This window comes from Chroicocephalus ridibundus, chromosome 2 (assembly GCF_963924245.1).
Source record: "Chroicocephalus ridibundus chromosome 2, bChrRid1.1, whole genome shotgun sequence".
NCBI lineage: Eukaryota > Metazoa > Chordata > Aves > Charadriiformes > Laridae > Chroicocephalus > Chroicocephalus ridibundus.
The window spans coordinates 28068195-28090988 of NC_086285.1; the positions used below are offsets into that span (position 1 = coordinate 28068195).

General features: G+C 37.1%; 1 protein-coding gene across 3 annotated transcripts in view; it reads right to left on the reverse strand.

The window, feature by feature from the left end:
• The window catches only part of SLC25A13 (solute carrier family 25 member 13), a 105322-nt gene that overhangs the window by 15305 nt on the left and 67223 nt on the right, over positions 1-22794 (reverse strand). For all 3 annotated transcript variants that reach the window (XM_063324880.1, XM_063324881.1, XM_063324882.1), the window contains 3 exons: positions 18608-18660; positions 17452-17532; positions 5065-5205 (listed from right to left, as the gene is read on the reverse strand). In XM_063324880.1, coding sequence (XP_063180950.1) covers positions 5065-5205; positions 17452-17532; positions 18608-18660 — 275 coding nt within the window. The remainder of the gene's footprint in view (positions 1-5064; positions 5206-17451; positions 17533-18607; positions 18661-22794) is intronic.

The following is a 22794-nucleotide window of genomic DNA, read 5'->3' on the forward strand; positions in this document are numbered from 1 at the left end:
GAATTCCCCTCCATTCAGCACTCGTGAGACCACATCTGGAGTCCTGTGTCCAGTTTTGAGCTCTCCAGTACAAGAGAGATGCCGCTACACTGGAGTGAGTCCAGTGAAAGGCCATTGAGCCAGTTGGGTTGCCCATAGTCTACAAGGAAAGGCCAAGTGAATGCAGTGTGCTTAACTCTGAGAAGAGCAGGCTACGGGGAGACCTTACTGCTCTCTTCAGCTACTTGGAGGGTGCAGAGTAGACAACTCTTCTTGGAGATGCACAATGGAATGATTAGAGGCAACGGACAGAAGCTGGAACATGGCCAATTACAATTAGGCATTAGGAAAAGGGTGATGTTTTTTTGGATTTTTTTGTTTGTTATAAAACATAAAGGTGGTCAAATACTGGGTTGGGTTGCCAAGATGACCTCCAGATTGGCTTTCAACACAAATTATTCCGATTCAAACATGAGGTCTGCAAATAGAGCAGAGCACCACATTAACATGCCAATGAATGACCCAAAAGAACATTAATCTCACTAATATAGAAGGGCATCAAAACTACACAACCCAGCTTCTCTGTGATCCTCGTATGGCTATTCATTTGGACTAGAATGCTGGGATAATTATGATCATAATCAATACAAGATTCACTCAGCTGGATGCAAAAAGGGTTTACATAGCATTTCCTTTGTTAATTTGTTGACACGAGACATAAGATTTATTTGTCTGTGCCTTGGTTTTCTCTGTTAATGCAAGACAGGAACACTGAAATTACCTATATCAGGGGGGTGTGGGCATTTCATTTTAAAATCCACAGAAAGTGCTTCATAGGTAGAAATTAATACAAAATGTAAGAATCCAAACAACAAGCAGTAGATCTTGTTAAGACATGCAAGAATTTGCCTCATGAAGCTAAGACCAACATACATAATTCTTTGCATCTTCTGGCTGCAGTTAAAATTAATGAAAGTACATTCTTCCTTGCTGACTACTATATGGGACTCTTACAGATTTTCGCCCGAATTTCAGCATAAAAGATTCATAGGAACTAAGCAGAGCACGCCTGATTGATCTATGGTGGTACGAACAGCTTTCAAGATGATTTATTTCTGAACTGGGAAAAGAGAATTTTCACTGCAGTCCTTGCAATGAGGTAAGTGAAACAGCAAGAAAGCGGAGGGAGAGAAACAGAAAAGCAGTGTGCAGCAGACTGGATGACCAGTCCTGATTTAAGAGGTTTGTAACTTATCAACACAGAAGTAAACTCATGTTGCCATTGATGGGCAATGGAAACACTTCAGCTCTACTATGAGCTTGCAGACTGACTGGTAACGTTCTCATTCATCACACACAAAAAACCCCTACTTAAAAATATCTGTGCTCCTATTTTGAAAAATTACAATTACGGTGATATTAGTTTCAAGTGAACATCATGTCTTCTGGGCTTCATCTTCCTGTTAAATATGTGATATCCCTCCATTTATTCTATCTCTATAACAAGCCTATTTTCTCCACTGCTGGCAGTACAGACAAATCATTGATCTTTGCTCTCCGTGGATTTCATCAGGCAACCGTTAGGTTGAGGGAATCCCTTTTCTTCCCATCTCAAAGCAAGACCTTTAAGGAAATTCTGCAAGCAACAGAGGATCCTGTCCCTCTGTACAGCTTCTCAAACTATCCTACCCTACTTGGCCTCTTCTAGGCAGTGGCCATCTTCACCTTTTCCAGGGACACCGCACCACATAGCCATTAATCCAGACATCAGAAATCAATTATTTGGGTGGTCAGTGGTGGAAACTGCCGTAGAAAACTGCAGTCAATCCTTCTTAGGGCAGTTTTACAAGAATGTTTAACAAGTGGAAAAGGAGGAACTTTACGATCTTGAAATACAACTGATGGAGTAGTTAGTTTTTGTTAGTTTTGCTTTCTTTTGGTCATAAAAGAAAAAAAAATAAATTCAGGCCATACCACACAGAAAAAAAAGGAAAAAAAAAATCTGTTATCAACTATGAAATGAAATATTACATTTAAGTTTTGGATTGTTAAAAAAACTTTTTACAGAAAACCGAGGTAAAAAAAAAGGACATCCACTTATTTCAAATGAAAATTCATGAAATGAAAAGTCTCAAATTTTGCTTTCGACATTTGCAAAAGAAAGTTAATCATTTGGTCCTAAATCATGGCTGAGATAGGCCAGCGTTTTAACAGTGGAACACTTACATGGAACGCCCATTAAGCCTATAAACAAACTCCAAGATTTACAAATAAAACTGTTTTCTAAAACAAGTGTCTATTCTTGTTCTTCTGCAGCGATATGTATGGAGTCTTACTTAGATCTACTAAAATAGTAGTAATCTACTAAAATAAGTACATTCAGGGCTTGAGATACAAGCTTTGTGTCTCGAGACACAAAAGACAAAGCTAAAACAAAGACTTAAGATGCAAATGAAAGAGCCGTCCATATTAGAGTGAATAGCATGAAAAATACTGATAGACACAAAATCCTCATTCCTGTTTTATAGTTTCAAAGCTAATTTGACTCAATAAGAGTACAAGCATTCCAAACGTACCAGGATATTTCAGTTCTCATTAGTAAAACATTTATTATTATTTGATGTTTACTTGGACATTATACTCACTAAATTAATTTACTAGAAGCATCACCAGAGAAGGTAGCACCTACCAAATCTAGTCACGTCTGAAATTCATTTTAGACCACTGATGTCTCTGGGCAGCGTTTTTGGGGCTGGTGACCTTGATGCAATGAATTATTAATCCCTGCCTGGCCTCGTCAGCACTGCCAGCTTCAGCACAAGCATTCATGAGGACTACTTTTGCCTCTAACACTGCTGTTCCACAAGCACCTCAAGGCAGCATAAAACTCCTCTGATACAGGCTGATGGGTTCCCCAGGCCATGAAGCCATTCCTCCCTTCGCCTGGGTACAACCATCCTGAGGAGCTACAGAGTGAGCAGGTCTGGATTCAAAATAAACTAAGCCATAAGGAGGAGGAGGCTTTAGTTTTAATGAGTTTCCTGTTCCAGATCATTATGTGGCTGCACCAACACTCTTGTTTACAAAAGGGACAGGGACAGATTGGATTGCCATTTTTTTTTTGGCTACAGTGCCAAAGTGTTTGGTGGACTACCACACAAACCTGCCCAATGACAGAGCTAGCCATGACTAAGGGTGCACTTGGACATAACCCATCTGACATGGCCTGTGCTCTGTTGGGTGGATGACTGTGATTGCCAAGTTAAATTCTCCCATTTTGTCAAATGCGTCGAGTTTCTGCAGACAATGAATCCAAATTAGACATACAAAAGGGCATGAACACAAGGAGACAGAAACAGAGGCAACAGAAGAGTAAGAACAAAACCAAACCTTTCCGTAGCTTTTTTTGTGTGGAGGTAAATGGACTTAAATGAATGATCCAATGAAACCGTGTAGCTTGTGATTAAATAACTGCCTGTTTCAATGCAACATAGTGCTGTATCCAGTCCCTGTTCAAATATTCACCAAGTGTCTACTCTAGAAAACAGAAATAATTCCTAATATGACCCAAGACATTAATGCCATTTAAAAATGGAAAAATGTAGCAAACTCTGCTCAGCCACCAAGAGCAGGTATTCGGGGAAAGAAAAATATCTAAAAAATGCTAACTTTAGTAAACTAGTTCATCGCTCTTTCTCATTTCATGTTTTATTTTTACTAGTCCAAGTAAAAGTCAGTAGCAGCCCTCCATTCCTCCACAGCCTCAGGGATGCAGCCTGTTTACCTTTTCAGGTGTAAATGTTGACCTGATCAACACCATAATGCCATTTACTAGGAGTTTACACAATAGCATCAGCTTCAGTAAAACACCAAAAAATTAGCAAGTCAATTTAAAGGGAAAAACAACTCCCCATTAAATCCTACTCAGACCTGCAACTTCTCTCCAGGCCAAAACACACATACATGTACTTGGGGGCAGGCTTCCTCTTTGTAATGTTAAAAGAACAATTTAAAAGGATTGGATGCTTAAAAATGGAGATGGAATTTAAATATTGTGGAGGAGGGGGATGGGGCTCATTTGGTGGTTTTTGAAGCACCTTCAGTTTACAGCTGCCCTGCTGTAAATAAGAAACAGAGGAATACTGGCTGCTGCACCAGAAATCCTGGGACAAATGGGTAATGTGAAAGCTTTCTCCCGGGGATGTAGGCTGCAGAATCTGAAGAAAACCCACACGGTGCTCTGCAGTATATGGCATTCCTTGCCGTTTTTGTTTCAATACTGTGTGTAATGGCTATCTCAAAGTACCCCAAGACCTTTCATATTCCTCCACATCTAGTCACCTTCAACTAAAAGCAGAAGGCAGTATATGTTAATCCTTTAAATTATTTGCGGCATACATAATATTAGATTCAACAAAAGAAGTTTCTAATCCTGCTGCAATCTAACATTAAACCTAAACTTATTTCTATATATTTCTATCTCAGGACAGCAATGTAGAAAACAGAATTGTAGAGTTTGTAGTACAGATCCATAAAAGCATCTTTTCCTTAAGTTATTTGTGGCAATGTTCTTCTAAACTAGCAAGGGGAAGCTTGCTTTAGTAGTTTTTTTTTTATGCTGGGCTCCCCCACTGTCTGTATTTCTTCACTATTATTGCACTGCAATCGATTCCCATCACCAGATTAACAATGACATCTGGGAAAGTTGCTGAATCAAACACAGAAGAGCAAAAACACATCTCCAAAACTTTAAGCTCCATATCATGAAGCAGATAAGTCTATTTTTACACCAGGTAGAACATCAAGAATCACAAACTAATCCTCAATGAACAATACTTACACCCGCTGAAGTGAGAAAAGAAATTTTAGTAAGATCCAGAAGAACCATACGCTTAAAAACACAAGACAGTTTCTTCCCTTAATTAGAAATGAAAAATGAAGATATAATATCAGAAAACAAGGAATATTTTTTTTAAAAAGTACAACTATGTCCACATATGAAAGTTTGTGAGAATAATGAAATTATCTTTTTTTTTTAAATATTCATAATTGGCTTTTAATTCATGTATATAAAGAAAAACGTACCTTGTAGAGACCAAAGAAGCCTAAGTCCCGTAATACAGTGAGGGCACTAACTCGTGGACCAGTAGTAATTTCTCCAGCCACCTGTAATCGAATCTTGACAATTTCCAGTGGATTGGTAAAGATCACTTGAGAACCTCCAGCCTGAAATTAAAAATGGAAGGCAGTACATTAACCTGTTACATTATTTGCAGCATATGTCCTGTTACAGTCAAGAGAAGACATTTTTAATCCTGCTGCAGTCGGTTAAGCTATTAGCAGATAAGAGTTTTAGTATTAGTTAATAAGCTGCAGCTCCCAAGGTAAGAAACCCCCCCCCCGAGATGAGTGGTCAGGAAAAACAGCGAGGAGGCAGGTCAGGCACTGCAGGACATCAGACAGACACCAGCTCAGTTCTCGCTGCGAGAACACATTCACCAACACCAATTTATGCAATACTGACAAGCCAAGAACATTGTAAAGCAAGTAATGAAGTGAAAGGAAGAATTAGTAACTAAGTAACCGAGATGTGCACGCCAGTACTTAGAAAGCGAAAACATACTACTGAAGAGTAAAAGTCTGGCAGAAGCTCTTTCAGTTTTGGCATGGGTTCATAAAGCAAAGAACACATGGATTCCAAAGACCAGAACTGCAGATACCTTTTGCGTTTTTAAAACCCCAGTGAACTACCAGTTTCAGTGTCATTAAATGCCGTTCGATTCAAGAGTCTGAGCTCCACATCATTATTTGTGCACCAGGTAATAAAGCAGGTCTACAGACCAAAGGATTCCATTAATCAAGAACTGCTAAATGTTTTTAACATGTCAGTGTCCGTTTGTTGGGAAGATATCACTCAACTCATTTTGAAAGTTAGATTTAAAACACAACACTGGCAAGCACTTTAGACTCCCTGCTAGTTTAGTAAAGTTTATCTCATTCACAATACCTACTGTAGGGCATAATCTTTCCGCTACACTGACAGATCCCGAGTTAAAACTTTGAAACACGAAAAAATAGGTAACATGAATGTTACCTAGGCGTATTGAAAAAATACTCACTCAAACTCCACCTGGCCTGAATTCAACAGAGCGTCATTCTAATTTCTGTTAATTTCTTAATTATGTGGCCCAACAGCTATGCCCTTCTCTAGGTTTTGAAATCACACAAACCATACAAAGGGCAACCCTCACCCTCCCCACAACAAAACAAGAACCAGTTTTTTCTAGAAGGTAATGACTAAAATTAAATAAGCTTCATTTAAAAGCACTTGCATCTAGCCACGTCTAGTATGTAAACACGATGTGCACATCTTTTTTAAATTATCCAAATGTTAAAAGAATTAATCATAGCTCAGATTAACTATCATTCAAAATAAAAAATATGCACAGTAATATGGTTTAAATAATGTGCTGAAGAAATGGCAAATCGCACGAACAACTATTCTTGTCTACCACTTAGACTGAGCATACATAGTGTGGTTACAAATTAAAGTCTTTACATAACCCCCAAAATATCCCAAATGTTTCCTATTTTGACCAGAAAAAGCATGCTCTTGTGTAACTCAACTGGTTTTGACTTTCAAATTGGCATAATTTAATTTAACTGCTTTTACCAAACCAGAATCCTGGTACATATAAAACTGCTATTCTTGTTGCCATCAGAAATTAGACTGATAAATTATTTGGCACATATGCTGACTTCAGTTTTGCACTTAAACTGAAACACATTCCATAAGTAAGCATTCAAAACAAGAAATTGAGACGGTTTCTTGTACTTGTCTACTCGTCTTGCGAAGTCTGAAAATAAAAAAAAATCCTGGAAAGGTCCTTATGGCGAATTACAAATTCCTATATAATAAACATTTTGGTTTATGTATTACAAATCTTAAGTGTTCCCACATGCCATCACACATATTTTCTTCTTAAAAGGATAAAATCCCAATTGCAGGTGATAATGTTCGTTTGCAAGTTTGCTATACCACAGCCCTCCTCTAAAACACACTACTTAAAAACTCACACCAACTGATGTCTGTTGGCACAAATAAACTACTCTCTCTCAGTATGATATCCTTGCAGTTCATTGTGCCGTGACTCCATGGGAAGTGTTCTTTTAATTTTCACTACAGGAAAACCATATCAAATTTTAAAAGCTGACAACAAAATTAAGTTTAATTTAGGATTACTAATGCACCAAACCACTGAGTAATTTAAAAATCTAGAAAAATGTTTATAAGTGAGTGCCATATTTAGATAAAGGAAATAGATAGAATCTTAGAACTGATTTTAAAGGAGAATAAAGGCAAATAATTTCTGAATTCAAACAAATGGGAAGTACTTCAGGTGTTAGTACATATAAATGTTTACGTTTGCACGTGCAACCTGGCTGCGTTGACACTTGCAGCGTTGCATGTTTGTGGCTCTGGGTAAATCACATAAGACTACCTCCATTATTTGAAAAATGGGGATGCTATTATTTACCCACCTCACACAATCAAGCTCACTGCATTCAGATTTTTAAAACACTGAGACCTGCATGCGCGAGGCATTACTAAAATGACTATCATTTTTGCTGCCCAGAAACGAGGTCTGAAGAAAGACATTGGAAATATCCAATGAAGTCTTTCCATAAGATTGCCTAAGTACTAGCCCTGAGCTCCCTGAACAACCTTTGTCATCCGCTGAACTTGATCAAAGATAATACTCCAAAAATCAAATGGTGAATAACTGAAAGCGATGAGCCATACAATACCTGACAGAGGGTCTCAGTAGGAGGGTTTCTACCACCTGCCTGCTTTGCGATGGAGAGGAAGGCTGGTTTATCAGCCCGCATGGAGGCAGTTCTAGTGGTAACAAGTACAGTCGCCTGGTGGGGAGCTTTTATCCCCCTGTTATTTAACCATCTCTGCTGGTAACTGCAGCTCCTTACTCTAAAAATGAGGGGGAAGCAAACTGGAGATGGCTACTATACTCTCTAATGAAATGATTTCTTGCTTGTCTAGTACTGGTAACTCCTATTGTGTTATTCATCATCATAGTATGCAAGCATCTCATAAATATTAATGGATATTTCCTCCCAGTGCTCCCCTGAGGAAAGTACAATGACTCTAGTTTTACATGAAGGGGATTTGAGGTAAAGAGGTTAATCGTATGCCCAGTGTGTGCGTCCCCCTAGCTCAAACACATACAACTTCCAAGAGTCTCCAGATACCCTGATCTCCAAATCAGTAGCTTGAATCACAATAGCATGGCTTCTGTCTTCTGAGTTTTTGCATAGTGAATGCAATGAAAGAAATCTCATTAATCTATTTTTTTTCCAGTCTCTTCAAGATGCTGGTATAAACTGTTGTGGAAAAGCCAGACAAAACACCATCAGTGCATCGTATCACCCTGCTCATTCATTCTGTTTGGCCAGAAGTCGAAGAACATTACCTTCTTGTTTGCTAACGTTTGCAGTTGAAAGTGTATTTCATTTAAAAATTTTAAAATATGCTCCCAAAGGTCAGAAGTTGGAAACCATTTTTTTGGCCAGAATAAACACAGTTTAAGCTCAGGTTGCTCAAGCCTAATGATTTCTCCACTAAGTGCCACAAAAATCATTCTGGGATAAACTTTATCAACTGTAGTTCCCAGTAACACCAGTTTTTCTATACTGAAGTTACAAACTTGAATACTCTCAGCTCCTAATTCCTTATCACCTCTTCCAATCATTTTTTAAAGAAACAAATGATCTGACTGTAAAAGCTAACCTATTACTTTTCAGTTATTATCATGTGATTAAAATAAAAACTGCAATTTCAACTTATTTATAGGTGTAGATACCTAGAGGTACTGCATAGATAATTATCTGTAAGGGCTCACAAAGGGCCTATATTATTCTGAAAGAATTTAACATTTGACCTAATCACAAGCACTTATGGTCTTGTTTGATGTAAAGCAAGAAAATGAAAGGGAAACACCTCCATCATCCAAGAACTCCTCATACACATATAGCTAGAAATCTGCATGCCTATAAAACATTCGATGTGCTTTAACACACGGACAGCTAGCTATGCATCCACACACATGTGAATTTTTAAAAACTAGCTGATTATTTAAATTTTTGCAGTTCTCTAACTCTGCGCTTGGTATGATATCACCCAACACCTCTCGATGGCAGTATAGTCTTGTACAGTAATACAATACTATCACATGCTGCCTCTTACTTTCCTACTTTACTGAACAGAAGGGAGAAGTAGAAACAGTTGAGGTATTTTTTTTTTTTGTCCATGGGGAAATAAAATCCACTCTGTACTGAAAAAAAAAATTAGTTTAACAGCAACTGCTTAACAACATTCCAGTTTAAGAAGTTAGAATGTTTTCTATTTCTTCACTTGTTCAAATCACCTTGTAATAAACTTTACTGGAAAATAAACAGATTTCCCTCCCCCCCCATTACACCAAGACAAGAAATTCCTGTTCTTTTTAATGTAACTGTATTTTGTGCCCTTCTGAGATTAGATAAGAAATGAGCACACCAGACCCAGCTCTCCTAGGGCTTTCACATCTCCATTTGAAAGCTTTGGTGTAGGTTCTGAAGAGAATACAGCTTGCAACTCAGGAAGAAAAATACTGTGCTTTCCATCCCAGAAGAAAGTATTAGATTCTTTTCCTTTCATTGCTACTGACCACCAGCTAATTCTTGTGCCTTTAATTAACTTTATTACCTACTTCAAATCATAGCCTTTTTCCTGTTCTCAGCTAAGAGTATTTAGGGTCAGCCTAGATCTTTCTCCTGCATCCCATCCAACTTGTCACGTATCACCTTTTAAAGTTTCATGGATGAAGAAAGGATTACTACTGCTATTAGAGTGTTAATATTTCCCAACAATATCACCCAGGGATAGCAATTACAGCAATTAATGGCAACCATTAAAATACATAAGCAACATATTATATAAATTATCCAAAATCAACCTCTGCAAAAGAAATCATCTACAATGTCTTGGTTACATATTCAATTTACAAAAAGACAAGCAGGTGGAAGTTACAAAATTTTTAGTCAACTGTTTATCACATTCAGTCATACTGAATATTGTACACTGTCCCAGGCCCCTACTCCTTTCCAGTTGCCAGATGCAGCTTGTTTTCCTGTGCATTTGCTAGCATCCATTAATCCTAATTAAAGTCAAGGTTCCTAAAGTGCTGAGCATTGTACAGTCACAAAATAAAGATTGTTCCCTGTCATAAAAAACTATCTAAATTAAAAACGCACTCAAGGGATGCAAGAATGGAAGAATTACCATCCTCATTGTATAATAAAGGGCAACCAAGGCATAGAACTATTCAATGATTTACCACAAAATCACATACTAACTCTACGACAGAACAAGGCTTAGAAGCCAGATTTACGGAGTGCCACGGCAGTGCTTCAAACTACCTCTAGAAGTCTTCGTGTTTGTATGGCAAAAGATCCCAAGAGCATCAGATGAATTATGCTGAGCTGCTGCGGAGGTGATTTCACTATGGACTCGCCTGTTACCAGAAGAGCCACTCAGTAACAGACATCTGTCCAAAGGGACTGTTTTTCTTATAGATTTCAAAGGTGACAACCTTAATTACACGGCACTGTATGTCAAGGGCAAACCATACTGGGTTCTCAAAAGCTTGGTTCTATGTTACCCTTTTTTCCGATAAAGCCAGACTTCAAAAACCCAGACAAGCCATCTCATGCTATTTTGTGTCCTCTCATCTGTGGTCCTGTCTATACAGGATCCTGATAATGCTCTTTAGCAATGGGAGTTCATATAGTAAATACCTTTTCTGCAGATCACGAGGAGATTTCCTGAGCCCTCAATCATCTGCTTTTCACTACCCTGACCAGGCTTACACAGAAACAGCTTTCATGCTGCTCAGGCAGAGCTGTGTTTTTCTCCCGTTAATCTTTCTTGTCTTCCACGGACAGCCCTCTCTTGGTCTGGCTAAGGTTTTTACTTTGGGCAGCTCAAACAGCGAACGCTGCTAGAATTGCAGAGTCTTGTTAACGTCCAAGTGTACATAAAACGTAAAGCAAGCTCCTTCAAACGCTCACGTAAAAATGCTCATAAATAGAACTGCAATTAGTCTGAACAGAAGTACATTCCTGCTACTGCTTCAGACAGATTTCCAACACTGGGATACAAGTTGCGACGATTGCCCCACACTAGTACGTTAATGACCTGGCTAAAGCGAAACAAACAGGAATATGGTTTGTTTATAAGCACTGACCAAGTCTGCAGTGGGAAAAAAAATTAAAATTGTGGATTTGATATTTTCCACGTTATAGGTAATTCAGTTCTCAGAAGCCTAGCCAAAAAATCAAAGTGGAGCCTACTTGATTGGCATTATAAAAGCAATTAAGTTACAGACCTGTCAAATATGTTAACATTTGGCTCTGTCTGCTCTACTTGTCTATTTTGACTAGTAGTAGAATCATTTAATGATTTACAGACCTTTCAAGTCTTAAGGCATGGTAGCTGTATTAAAACTGTGACTCATTATTTCTTGGTCACATCATAAATTACTATGACATCATAAATATCTTCCTTTTTCTCACAGAAAGCAAGATTTTAATTCCTGATTTGAGTTTGAGGCTTTGTTTTTTGGGGTTTTTTTTTTTTGAACCTGCACTGGTAAACACTAAAATATTTCACTGCCAGTAAAAGAAGGAGTAATAGGAGAAAGGGATGTGTAACAAAATACAATTGTCAAAACAAATACATGTTTTAAATTGTAATGTATGTTCATATAAAATTCTGCCATCATTATTTCTATTTTTTATTAAATATTAAGAATTTTTTTAGGGGAGAAGGGAAATGAAAAGGAAGAGGAGAGGGGAAGCAACAGGGGAAAGCACCTCTAATTTGTTATGGGAAAACACCTTTCAAAAAAAATTAACATTAAATTACCTAAACCCAAAGGAAAATTCAAAACAGAGTGAAATCACATTCTACGTAACTCCTTAGTGCTTTCAGGAAAGGCCAGTTTAAACAGGTATGACTGGGTGAAAATTTCAGCAACCTGTTTTTTAAAACATCCAAACCTGCAAGGAAATGTGGAGTGAGGTCAAAGAGAAGCAGGAACTCTGCACCAGGAACTTCCCCACCCTTGGGTACAGCCTCTTGGAAGGGCGATCATGTTACTGTATGTTGCTTTCCCAAACTTCATTATAAGGCTTAAATCTAAGATTAGCTGAAAATTCATCAGAGAGAATTAAAACAGAGCAGGGTTGAAATACCACAGGTTTGCAATTGTGAAGTTAAATTTAAGGCCAGATCTAGCTGGGGTTTTTTTTGTACCAGAAGTTTACAATTAGTTTAAATTATTTTCAGCATGCTGAAAATAACTACAATTATCGTGGTTCAGAGGAGAAAGCTACACTTTAAAAATACCTAATTAATTATAGTATATTCTGTTACATTATATTAATTGTATTAAATAGACTTTAAATCTAATTAATTTATTTAACAACATAAATTTTCTGTAAAAAGAAAATAGTTTTAAATTTAATCAAGAAAAAAAAATGTATTAGGGGCTTCTGAACTTTTTCTTAAACACGAAATGTCAGTGTTGGGCTTTTACGCATGCAGGTAGAATTCCCCTTGAAAGTAATGGGAGTTAGATTCCCTGACTACCAGGAGAATAGACCTCTGAGAATAAATCTGTTAAGAGTTCTAGAGACATACGCCGTTTGCTTTCAAAGCTTATATGAGCAAACATCGAGACGACCATCATTACTTAACTGTCTCAATAAACTACACCAAAACTTTTCTGTGTGATAGCCATTGGTTTTTTGGGTGTTTTGTTTTTTTTTTTTTTTTTTTTTTCTTGTTGTTGTGTTTGGTTTTGGGTTTTTTTGGTTTTTTTTTGTTTTGTTTTTTTTTTTTTTTTTTTCCCCCCCAGATATACATGCACTTTTTTTTTTCCCCTGGCATACATAATGATCAGTTTCATTCTACTTCAGCCTTCCTTGCCAAATAGAACAGAATTTTATCAGATTTAGATTTCTGAATAATGAAAGCAAGAATGACACCTTCAGTCTCCTTTAGCCTACAACTTAGAAATGCCTGAATTTTTGCAAGTAGGAGATCCAAGCGTGGGAATTGCAGTCCATACACCCTCTACCTCCACTGTAATGCCACAGAGAAAATGTAGCTCAGATGTGGACTTATCTTTATTACTCTCTGAAACATAAAATAAATGTTATAAGTAGCTTAATAAAACTATTTGCACTGGATTGGTTATTTGGCATAATTCATCTGGAATTTCACAACATATTCCTTTATAAAAGTTAACTCTGCACAGGATTTTGCACTTTCTAGATGAACTCCGTCTTAACCGTATCTAATTTTTATGTTCCATAGCAGAGTTGAGGTTGTCCAAGCAGGGCCAATATGTTTTAACTTTATTACGATTACTATAAAGTCTCTAGAAATATGCCTAAAATTGTCTTGACAACTTAAATAAAAGCAGATCTGTACGGGGTCTGTAATTGTACTGTGCTACATGATTTAAACTGGCTAATAGTGAGCACACACTGAGCAGCTGGGAAGCAAAAGACCGCGTGTGCTTGGAAAGAGGAGGGAGAGCAGAAGGAAAGGTTAATAAAGCAAAATGTTTTTCTCTTTTCTCACTGAAAATTAAGCTTCTGATTTACCTGTATAATTGTATTACTATATGCAGGCAAGGCAACGTATATTATATAGCTGTTTCTTTTTAGTCATGCTATAATACTTCTATTTTTCTTAGTATTTTGTACCTGTTTCATGATCACTCTTTATTTCGCATCTTTGTATCTCTTTCTCGGTTACTTACAGACACATAATGTAAATTTTTCAATTAAATGTGGAACTGCTTTATTTAAGGAACTAATCAAAATGATTGTCTCACCTAAAAGCTTAGTGTCAAAGGCAATACCTCAAAACCCTCAAAATAGTATTTATGCCACTTTTACCAACAGAGTTTTCAATTGGTCAATATAACTCAAAAAATAAGAATAATGACGAGTGCTGTATCCAAAAAAAATCAGGTTACTTTCAACAGAAGCTTTTACTGGAATTAAGCTTAAAAGAAGCAAGCAGCTAAACTTGGTGTGACTAGTGATTACTTTTTATTTAAAATATAAAATAAATTGAAAGACCATGGAAAAAAGCTTGCAGAAACTTCGAGGTTATTGCCACTGAAAAAAAAAAAAAAAAAAAAAATTCCAAGTTGTACTTACAGCTTACCCAAGATCATCCTTTTATTAAAGAATCCCTGAAGGTAAGTTGTAGCATTAGCAGAAATCAAACCTAACATATTTGTGCGCTTTTTCATTCAAGGAGGTTAAGTCCGATTTGTGGTTGAGATGCTCGGCAGCTCCGAGCTCTATAGTATCATTACACTATGTCTTGGAACTGAAGCTTTTTACTGGTCTAATAATGATAAGGGCTATACTCGTATGAGTGATGAGAGTCCTAAACGCACAGCAGAGACCAGAGTTCACGGTGGCTGTCAGGCACGGTGCAAATCTGGAAGTTACATATATTTTTATGGGTAACAAATACCACAGTCGCTAGGAAAATTTCTTACAAACAAAGGAGATGGAAATTGTGACTTAGTAATTTACATAACAACCCTCCTTAAGATTCTCTATAAAAATATAAAGGTTATACTTTTAATTATATTCTTGGGGGTCTCAAAAAAATAAATCTCAACCAAACCTACCACTTTCATCTTCACATAATAAAAAGCTACGGAACAGGCTGTTAACTGAACTAAGTGCCACGAGGTCATGAAGTAAAAGATCTTTCTATTTTCTTCTTTTCTTTTCTTTTTTTTTTTTTCTTCCAGGAGAGAAAACAGTTTACAAAACAGAAAAAGACTTGTTCAATGAAACAATCAGTTTTAGTTACAAGTGCAAAAAAGTCAGCCATGTGTACTAATTCTCAGTAATTATGATGCAAAGCGAACTCCTTGGGGACTTAAAAGTCAAGGCCTGGCAATGGTTGGGCAAACAGCGGAGTGGAGCTACTCAGGTGATACTGACCCCTTCAAAGCCCTTTGTGTTACTGAACAACCCAAACCATCCAAGGATCTGCTCCGTCCTCCCTTTCTTAGGTATTAATGCCATACTGTACTCACAGGGCTGGTATTTAAAACGCTAAAATGGAGCACGAATCCCAGCACACAGCCCTTGAATAAGCAATGAATACACTCCGAGGAACAGACGCACATAAGAAGAAAAATTTAACACCTGTGTTTGTAACACAATCACAGCTGAGAATTAGATGTGGAGAGCGGAAAGGTGATAGGGCAGGTGTCTTTTATAAAATTCATCTTAGTTGGCTGCCCCTTTTTAGACGCTAACTCAACATGCACTCCTGTCTTCTCACCTCCCACATAAGCCATTACTACATTGTGAAATGAGGTACAAACCCAAGAGTGAATATTTTCAAAAGCATCCAACAGTGTCCTTACTGCTTCCACAGTGAAATCGCAGGTTTCACATTGGCTTAAACGGGGACAAAAAGTTAGGCATGTACAATGCTGAAAGCTATAAGAAAAATCCTGTCTTTGGCATCTCATATTTTATGCCTGTATTTACACTATGAGAGAAAAATTCACCCCAAAAAACTAGGCACTGCTTGTAACAAGAGTCTGTTGCTAGTCTGAATTGGGTTTAAAATTACAAAAAAACCCAAAGACCACCTGCAGAAAAGACAAGTTGCAACCTATCTACCTGGCACTAGACTATGCCCTTAAGTGGAGCACTCCAGTTAAAAGAAAACTCAGGGCATTCTGCCACCGCACGTCTACTGCTACAACTTTATGCAGCATCTCATTGTTCATATTTATGTCAAATACCAAACAGGACAAGCCAACATTTACAGCACGTTTAAAACACGTCTCAAGCCACCTATCTCTTAAAGCAGATCCTTAGTTTACAATGAGCTACTGGCAAAAAGCTCGCTGCAGCATTCTCATGAATGACAGGTCTCTGTAAAGAGTGCTTTTTGTACTGCATTAAAAAATTCACATCAGTCTGTAAAAATAAAAACTCTAGATCAAATGACATTTTAAATGAAATTTTTGCTGAATTCTCTATGGCTGCTATGTTCATAAGACATTTTATTAGTGTAAGGGGCAAATACTTTTTACTCTGCAAGCACTTTATTGCATTTTTCCTTCATTTACAGCATGCATTTTATTTAGGGCTTTAGAGACCCACATTCTTCTCTTCCCCCCTCCTTCTTTTTTTCCTCCCCTGAATGCTCCTAAAGTTACAGAACAAGGGGATCCTACCTGGCAGTCTACAACAGGTCAGTGATCAAACAGAAGGAGCAGTGAGACAGCAGCCAAATCCTGCCCCATCTCCTGAGAATTACAGAAAGCCAGGGCTTCTCAGCCTGCAACGCCACCGAGCCACCGCACCCCGAGGCTCGGATAATCGCAGTGCGCTCTCTACAAGCGCACGCAGCACAAATCTCCGCACCTTACCGAGGGTAAGACACAAGCATTTGTTTTTAAGTTGCTGCTCGCTGTAGTTTTCAACACAGGTAGAAGCTGCTTGAAAATGTGACCTCATCTGTCTTATGACAGCAGAAACAAAGATGGATTGAAAATATACCAACATTGCTCTGCCCCAGCGATCAAAGCCGGTTTAAATAAACAGTGTTCTTTATCTGTAAAGTGCACTGGTCTTTGAACAACTATTCATTTTACCTAAAGTATTTACATTTGCTTGAACAAAATCAATACACCAGATAAAGTAAGCTGTAATACGAACAGACAGAACTAGACCAAACCGCGAAGTATTATCATTTACCCAGTAACATGCCAGTTGTTCATTAAGATACTACTTTGTGCAAGCAAAACACTCTTAAAAATTTAGTGGGCTTTAAATACAGCCTACAATCAGGAATGCATTATGCACTGAGTTAACATTACACAGCCTACGTCTGCTATGAACTCAAAGAAGCATGAGTAGTTTTTGCCATTTCAAAAAGCCAGTATCGCTGCAAAAAGTGAAAATTAGTGGGCGCAATAACACATCAGGAAAGAAGTGACGTGGCAGAGTGGGTGCCACAAAGTAGTAACTAATTATTAACTTCTGGAAAGGTTAGCATGAATCCTCTTCAGGCCATAAGCTCCAGCCAACATGAATAAAGACACACTCTTTATTAAGGAAACAAACTCTAAGCTGTGAGAATTATACAGTGCAGTTAAAAGGCACGATGCACAGAAACGTTTACCCTTTCATCAAGAACGGCTGGCCTATCTAGGAAAGAGCTGAGATGCTCTAGTAGAGTCTGCTCTTGAACCGGATCTGTGGTTAAACAGAAGCCTTAGTCCACATAGTTAATCTTACAAACTGCACTTTATTGTATCTCCTATGAAGGAAATTAAAGATACTTACACAGCCACCAGCAAGAATTTCAGCAGCCAGTGGGACGGAGCCATCTTTAGTCATAAACTTATCTCTCACAAAATCATTAACCTTGAAAAACAAACATTTATGAAAGCTGATAAATTCAAAGGTTGGAGAAAACACTCATCAGCTGCAAATTCTGTGCAACTGAAAATGCAGATACATCCATGAAGCTACCACACTAACAGATAGCAAACAAATCTTAGATTTTATATGAAATATTGTAAAGCTACGTTTTCCTTTCTAACAAAGATTTGCAGTATAATTAAAATATTTATTATTGAAACTAGATAACAATCACTAACTAAATAATAAAATCATTATCTGAAAATTAATGATAAAATTATTGAAAATTTTAGAAATGCTAGCTACATTTACAAATTTAGATATAATTTCAAATTAGTATCAGAATGTTCAATAATAAGTTTTAATACAATAGTAATTCAATTAATACCATTCAGTACCTCTCTCTTCCTAAAATGCATACTACTCGCTTTGGTGAATACCAACTTATCAGGGAATACCAATACATTACGATTGGGTTATAATAAGAAATACTTCAGTGCCTTAAAACCATTCAAGAAATAACAAAATTACAACAGCAAAACATTTAGGAAAAAAAATGCATGCAAACAAATTCCTTTCTTACCAACACTTCACTACATGCTTATATTATCTCCTGTTGTGCTAGAATTAAACATGCAGGAACCATGTGGAGATACAAAAACAAAAGCCCTCCAAGTCCAATAAATAATTATTCATTTTTGTTAAGAAATGAAACCAAAGGTCTGTGCTACTTACAAACAAGCAGATGAGCTAAACAAGATGAATAAGCTTGTTATGTTTTGGAGTGAGTCCAAAAATAAGTTTTCCCTAAGATTCTTAAAAGGTACATATATATATATATATGAAAAAAAATATATATACATATGCATGTGACTTGTATGCCACTTGTAATATTCACAAGTGAGATAGAAGCAGTTGCTTTGTGCTTCTGTAATTTAGTTTGTATCAGGCAAAAATGATGGGATACATTCTACCATGTTGCTGACACGTGAAGGATAAAAATCCATAATGCGCTAATTGTAATTAGATGGACTTTACAACGTGGGGAAACGTGAAAACAATTCATTTGCAAACTTACAGTAAGCTTTATGGCCTTCTCTGGTGCTACTCCTAATAGCTGCGGTAACAGACCTGTAACATGGAAATAGAGAATTCAATGCATCGAGTAACTTGGTATTAACTAAACAAATCAACAAATATATGTAGAGATCACCACCTAGAATCGGCAATTTTTACAGCAATTTTCTGTTATTACATTTAATGAGAGTACTTAAACATTCCATTTTGAGAACAAACTTTGTGCTACCACTTCAAGTCAGAGTAACTGCCTATAAGTATTTGTTACTTTAGCTTTTTTAAACCCGTGATATTAGCTCACTTTACACTTAAACACTAATACAGATTTGCCAACTATGTTTCAGCACTACGTCCTACACTAACATTTATTTTCTGCATCGTCGCACAAAAATTAAGACTTTCTAATTAATTTTGTGAGATGCAGGATGTGTGCATTTAAAAAATGCTGAGCACAGCACCTTTTTCTGGCAAAAAACAATGTCATTAGATCGCAGGACCCAAGGGGACAGGAATCAAAATAATGCAAAACATTCAAACATGTATGACTGCATTCTGGAGCACTTTGGCCAGCTAGCTCACCCGTTGTTAAATCAAAGGAAGCTATGCTGCTTTTATCCCCGGTATGGAATTTCCTATTTTATTTTGGTAGAAGTGATGCGCTACAGAACTGGAAGTGGGAATCTCTGACTGTTGGCTTCACTTGCTTGAAGTGAACGGTCGGTATTTTGTAAACTTTTGGACGACGCAACCTAAAAATATGCAGAGCTTACCAACTAAGCCTGGGGCCAGAGTGGTGTTGCAAGCATTCATCAGCATAATGAAATTAGGACGCCTTTCAGAATGTGAGAAAATCACCCTGGCTAGAGTTCCTGGTGCAGACCCCCTCTGCTTTAGTAGCTAAGGCAGCGCCTTTGGGTACTTTCTACAAAGTCTGACATTTGCACCTCTCCATGGTTTTATTTTTGGGGAAAGAGACAACAATTAAGGTTCCACCTCTAAGAGCTAACTTGCAAAAAAGCATTTCCCAACAGCTAAATATCAGAATAACAAAGAGAAAAATGTACATGTGCAGGATTGGTGTATTCTTCCGTTCTGCTACCATCCATCAGTTTACTGGTTACTACTGATGTCTTTTCCTTAAAAGACATTGGGGAATAGCACCATTTGGCTCGTGGTAGCAGAAGGGCCAGCCGTATTTATACACTAATGCCTTAAAAATTTTGCACTTGTATTAGCATTTTTGTTTTTCAGGTGTCAAAAATAGTAATTAATTGCATATACTCACCAAACATCTACCCAAGACAACCCTGTTGAATTATGATCATAAGGCTGAATACTCAAAACAAAGAATACAGTAACACTAAGTTCATATACAGATGCTCAAAAAAAACACATTCTGCAGAATAAATTAAATCTCAAAATTTGAACTTCTGAATGGGTTTTAGTCGCACAGGTGACCTGAATCCAGCCTTCAATGAAAAACCATTAAGACAGTCAATATTATGTAATTAAATATTACATTTTCTGCAGCACTATGAAGAAAATACAAGGATATAAAATGGATAGGATTTTTACAGTTTTAGCCTTATACAGACCAAATTCTCTTTGTAAGTGCTATGATATTAATCTCAGTGAACATCTTTCTACAGGATATGTGTGGCTTTGTATAGAAATTATGGCTAATGAATTTGTCTCTTCAGAGATTAAAAAGATGTTCCATTTACTTAACAAACACTGTACCTGATCCCAAGTCTAATCCAGTAGAACTAGAGCAAGTTTGTAAACAGATACGTAATTCCAATAGAATCCGGAGATCTTTGATTTTGAAATCATATATACATAGATTATTACAACTAAGCTATATGTAGCATGACTTTCAAGTTATATAACTTGAAAAAACTGGAAGTATGAACCTCCAGTTTTGGAAGCTATTTAAGCAGGACAAATCAAATTAATTTTCACTAGACTGATCTGAAGATGGCCTTTTTACCATTTTTTACTTTTTCAGCTCCTAAGGCTTCGCATTTGTAAAAGGAACTTGTAAAATCTCAGGAAAAACATGTTTATCTTGGCACAAGCTACATTTTTTCCTCATCTAGTCCGTTCCTTTTGCACTCAAATCTGAATGGAACTCTTATGACTCAAAACTTTCCATAAAACTTCAATGTAGAAGAGAAAGATTAATCAGAATAGACAGAAATTACCAAAAAAACCCCACCTCAGCACTAAACCCCCCCCCAAAATCCAATTGAACAACTGAAAACCCAGAGCATTTTTCTCTTTCTCTGTTTACTTCACACATGATTGTATAGTATGAAAGTGCTTTGGAAGTTTAATTATAGATAATGCTGTCTATGTTGACTGCAAGACAGCATACAGTATTCTAAAAAAAGCAGCATTAATTTTAATGCAACATTCTATAGCCTTGCCAGATACACCTAGGTCTACTGTCTCGAGCAGCTTAGGAAGGTAGAGCTTGCTTTCACACTCTTCGTTTGCTTTCACACCTATGTAATAAAGCTATCTGTAAGTGGTACCTGTGCATTCTATACATTATGACTATCAAAACTAAATTAGCTTTTTTTTTTTATCCTTTTAGTGGAAGCCCTGAAACATTGTTGAAAGATTTCCAAACATGATAAAGTTGATAAGTTTTGTAAGAAAGAAAGCACATCAAGGGACACGGGACACACATGAAAATGTCATTTTTCTGTTGGGGCTATCCTGACACACTGGGAATTTTTCAGTGTTACTGTGCATTACCAGATCAGCAACATGACACACACACAGACGTAGGTCAGGCTTAGAAATGTCTGTCTTAAAAATGTATGCCTCTTATAACATTGGAGAATAACATTTTGCACATAGGCAGCCTGCTAGTATAGTATACAGCAAACATGTAATTCAACCCATTTTTATATATGCAAGGGTCTTTAGTAGCAATTACTTCATATTTGACACGCTATCGTAGTAGGACTCCATGGGAAGGTGGAGGTATATTCGAGAGCATCGAGAGCTGCATTCAGAGTTTTGCAAGATCATGTAAGTTACTTTCTGAAAGCAGTCTAAATACATTGTGAATATATACGCAATAGCTCACCCAGCCCAGCTGCGGTGATGGCATCAAGTAAAGAAAAAATAAATCTTATTTGGCCAAAGTATTTTTTCAGACGTCCAACAGTGAAACTTCAGTTTCCCACCGAGTAACGGACAGGTTTTTCCCTTCATATTAGAAAAACCCACTGACTGAAGGAGTTGTTGCTCAGTCTAAGTAAAATATTTGAAACCATTCGTACATCTGATAGGAAGGCAGTAACAGAATACAGCCACATTTTTCTACTACACGAGTCACACAATAAATGGGACAATTAATCACCAGTTGCTATTTAGGCACAGCACCCTCAGACAGGAAGTGGGGTTTTTCTTGAAGATTTTGTGGTTTGACAGAACTTTGGGGTAGGAATAGGCTTGTACTTCCATTCTACAAAAATGGTTCTTCATTGCATACTTCTGGAGGAAAGCTGCTGTCATGGTCTTGTATCATTAGCATGGGAATCCACCACTAATAATGAATTTGGATGATTAAAATCAGATTAGAAGGCATCTGGAGTCACTGCAGTGCTAGAAGCACCACTGGAAGAAACGAAACTAACAAGTTCCTTAACAGCTAATGATCCCAGATAACAGAGTCTTCTGCAGCATTTCCTGTCTTTCTCATCCTCTAGGAGAAGTGGCATTAACAGCATCGCTACTGAACATTTTTCATGAGCTACATTTTATCTCTGGTACTTAAATTTCCCATAGAATTTCTATCAAGTATAGGTAAAATAATCTCTAATACATGCACTGCTTCAGACGGTGAAGCATTCTGTGACTCGCTAGGTGGACTTCTGATTAAAATGATATTAAGAAATGTAGGTGACCTCATCAGCTGGAAGAGATGTTGACAAATCACAGCTTCCAAAATTTTCTTGTATTTACATATGTATAAATACCTGTAAGTTTCTAAATACGTATTTCGGGTATAAATGTAGACACAACAGTAAATTATAGGTATACAACATGAGTATTCTTTTCAGCCGTGCCGAGAAAGAGACAGATGAAAAATTTATCTCAGATGTACAGCCTTTAAAAAAAATGGATCTAACACCACAGCATTCAAATAATGCGTATTACAAACATTCTACA